The sequence below is a fragment of the Neopelma chrysocephalum genome, unplaced genomic scaffold (assembly GCF_003984885.1).
Source record: "Neopelma chrysocephalum unplaced genomic scaffold, ASM398488v2 Primary Assembly neopelma1_97335, whole genome shotgun sequence".
NCBI classification, from domain to species: Eukaryota; Metazoa; Chordata; class Aves; order Passeriformes; family Pipridae; genus Neopelma; species Neopelma chrysocephalum.
In genome coordinates this window covers 2,794-5,541 of record NW_020925976.1, presented here as the reverse complement: position 1 = coordinate 5,541, position 2,748 = coordinate 2,794, and the positions used below count along the sequence as shown (strand labels likewise).

At 52.8% G+C, this 2,748-nt stretch overlaps 1 protein-coding gene across 1 annotated transcript; it reads left to right on the top strand.

Moving 5' to 3' along the window:
* The first annotated feature begins 399 nt into the window (after positions 1-399).
* On the top strand, positions 400-2,404 carry LOC113961607. Its single transcript, XM_027672028.1, has 2 exons — positions 400-404; positions 852-2,404. Exon 2 carries the CDS (start codon positions 936-938, stop codon positions 2,028-2,030), a length of 1,095 nt encoding a protein of 364 aa, XP_027527829.1. The 5' UTR covers positions 400-404; positions 852-935; the 3' UTR covers positions 2,031-2,404.
* Positions 2,405-2,748: the final 344 nt, after the last annotated feature.

Below are 2,748 nucleotides of genomic sequence, written 5' to 3'. Positions count from 1 at the left end.
AGAGCTCTAGTTGTGTGAGCTGTCCCACCGTGTTTCAGTTTCCCACAGCATGTCCTTGTTGTGCATCTGCCCACAGAGCAGTTCTGAGTTGCTCCCCTGGGCCCAGCCGTGGGGATGGATGTGGCACTCAGGGACACGGTTTAGGGGTGATGATGGTGGTACTGGGTGACTTGCTGGTCTCTCCCAACCTGAATGATTCTGGGATTCTAGGATTGCCTCGACCCAGGTGCCGCACCGTTCACTTGGCCTTGCTGAACCTCATGAGGTTCTCATGGTCCCACTTCTCAAACTTGCTCAGGTCCCTCTGGATGCCTCCATCCTTTATTATTTCACCTGCCCTGCTCAGCCTCCTGTCACCTGCCATCGTGCTGAGTCTGAGCTCAATCCCACTGTCTGTGTCACTGGTAAAGACATTCCAGAGCCCTGGTCCCAAGGCAGAGCCCTGAGGGACACCCCTCGTCCTCGGCCTCCCCATGGACAAGGAGCCACTGGCCACAACTCTCTGGCTGCATCCCTGCATCCAGTTGGTCATCCCCCGAGTAGCCCACCCTCCAAACCCACGGCTCTCCCACGTGGAGATCAGGATGTCGTGTGGGACCGTGTCAAAAGCCTCCCAGGGGTCTGGGCACACCAGGGCCTGCAGGTCCAGGGGCTGCCCAGAGCCAGACAAGGCCTGTTCCAGCTAGATCCAACTGGTTCCAGCTGGTTCCAGGTGGTTCCAGCCAGTTCCATGGTTGTTGGGGTGCCGGGGGTGGCCCTTTGTGACAGCACTGTGTTCCAGGCCCTTTGTGACATGGGGGCCACGTCGTGCCCAGAGGCCACTGTGACACCGGGGGTGGGGGGCACTGAAGGGGTGCAGAGCCCTGGGGTGTCCCCTCTGCAGAGAGCACCTCGCTCAGGAGGCAGCAGCTCCCTGGGAGCCTCTGAGGGAGAGGATGATGGAGATGTTCAAGGAGAGGCCGAATCCCAACTCCCAACCCGACAATGTCTTGTCCCAGTGGGAAGCTGAGGAAATCCAAGAGCTGTCCCAATGGGAAGATGTGGAATATGAGGACCTGTCTCCATGGGGATTTGAGAGGTACCTAGAAGCATTGCAATGGGGAGAGGAAAGGGTCCATGAGCTGTTCGAATGGGAATTTGAGAGGTACCAAGAACTGTCGCAATGGGGAGATGAAAGAGTCCAAGAGCTGCCCCAATGCGACAACCAAAGAATCCAAGAGCTGTCCCAGTTGGAAGCTGAGACAGTCCAAGAACTGTCCCCAGGGGTAGATGTGAAAATCCAAGAGCTGTCCCAATGGGAAGGCAAGAGAGACAAAGAGCTGTCCCAAGCAGAAGATGACAGCGACAAAGTTCTTTGCCAATGGGAAGGCTCCATGGAGCAAGAACTGTCCGAAGGGGAAGTGAGAGTAGACCCAGAGTTGTCTGAAGGGGAAGTCAGAGTCCGAGAAGACCCAGTGTTGTCCCAAGAGGGAGAGAACATTTACCAAGAGCTGTTGCAGGAGAACTGGGAACACATCCCAAATCACACCATCTGGGTCAACCCCAAGTACCCAGAGCTCCTGCAGAACCCTCACTTTGCTCCCCAGGGGTCGGCACAGGCAGCAACTTTTCCTGCCTCATGGGAGCGGGTGAAGGCAGCAGGGGCAGAGAGCCCGGGCCCTGCCCCACACAGCCCCTGCTGCCCCCCCAGCCCCTCACCTTGCTGTCGGGAGGGGGCAGTGGGGGGGGCAGAGCTGCCAGGGCCACAGACTGAGCAGTGGTCCTTCGCCAAGGAGGAGAAACTGTGGAAATACATCACCATCCGCATCATCTGGGTCAACCCCAAGTACCCACAGCTCCTGCAGGACCCTCACCCTGCTCCCCAAGAGGAGGCAGAGGCAGCAGCTTCTCCTGGCTCTGGAGAGCAGGTGCCAGAGGCAGGGACAGAGAGCCAGGTCCCCAGGAAACGTCCCTCCCGCTCCAGACGGGTGCTCCGGGCTCTGCGCCGGCTGTTCCGGATCCCCTGCATGGCGGGACGGCCGGAGGATTAGTGCCCACTGCCAGCACCAGGCCGGGCCCCGGAGATGGGAGCTGACCTGGAGCCTGCACAGCTCCCCGAGGGAGCAGCACGGGCTGGCCTGGATGGCCAGGCCTTGGAAGGATCAGTTCCTTGTTGGTAGAATTGCCTGGCTCAGGTTTAGGACTTGGCGGGCTTCAGTGACCCCAGACCTAAGCGGGGTGTAGAGAGCTAATGAGCATAAGAAGGGAGGAAATCTTGTAACCAATAGAAGATAGACTTTGAAGTAGTATCTTCAATTAGAGTAATAATATTTCTTAATTAATTCTTAATTATTTAATGTGTTAGAGTAAGCTAATATTTTCATGTAGAACAATAAAATTATAACAATATTATAAGGAAATATGAAAATAAGACACAATTTTTAATTATTAGTAGGAAATGATATTTTTAAATTAAGATTTCTATTGAGGATAATATTTAGTTATTATTTAATTGTTATTATTACTAAGAAAATATTTACTATATTAATTTAATTAGGGGAAAATATAATTTGTAACCAATGAATGTTAATGCCTTGTTTGATAAAATGTATAAATAGGGAAAACTTTTAATAGGTGTTGTTTTAATAGGCCCTGTGAATTTACCATCCTGCACCCCTTTCTGTGCAGAACTGAAATAAATAAAGAAATTAAATGCTTTAACTCTGTGTGTGGGGATTGGCTTCTTGTACAACGGGTAAAAGAACCTGT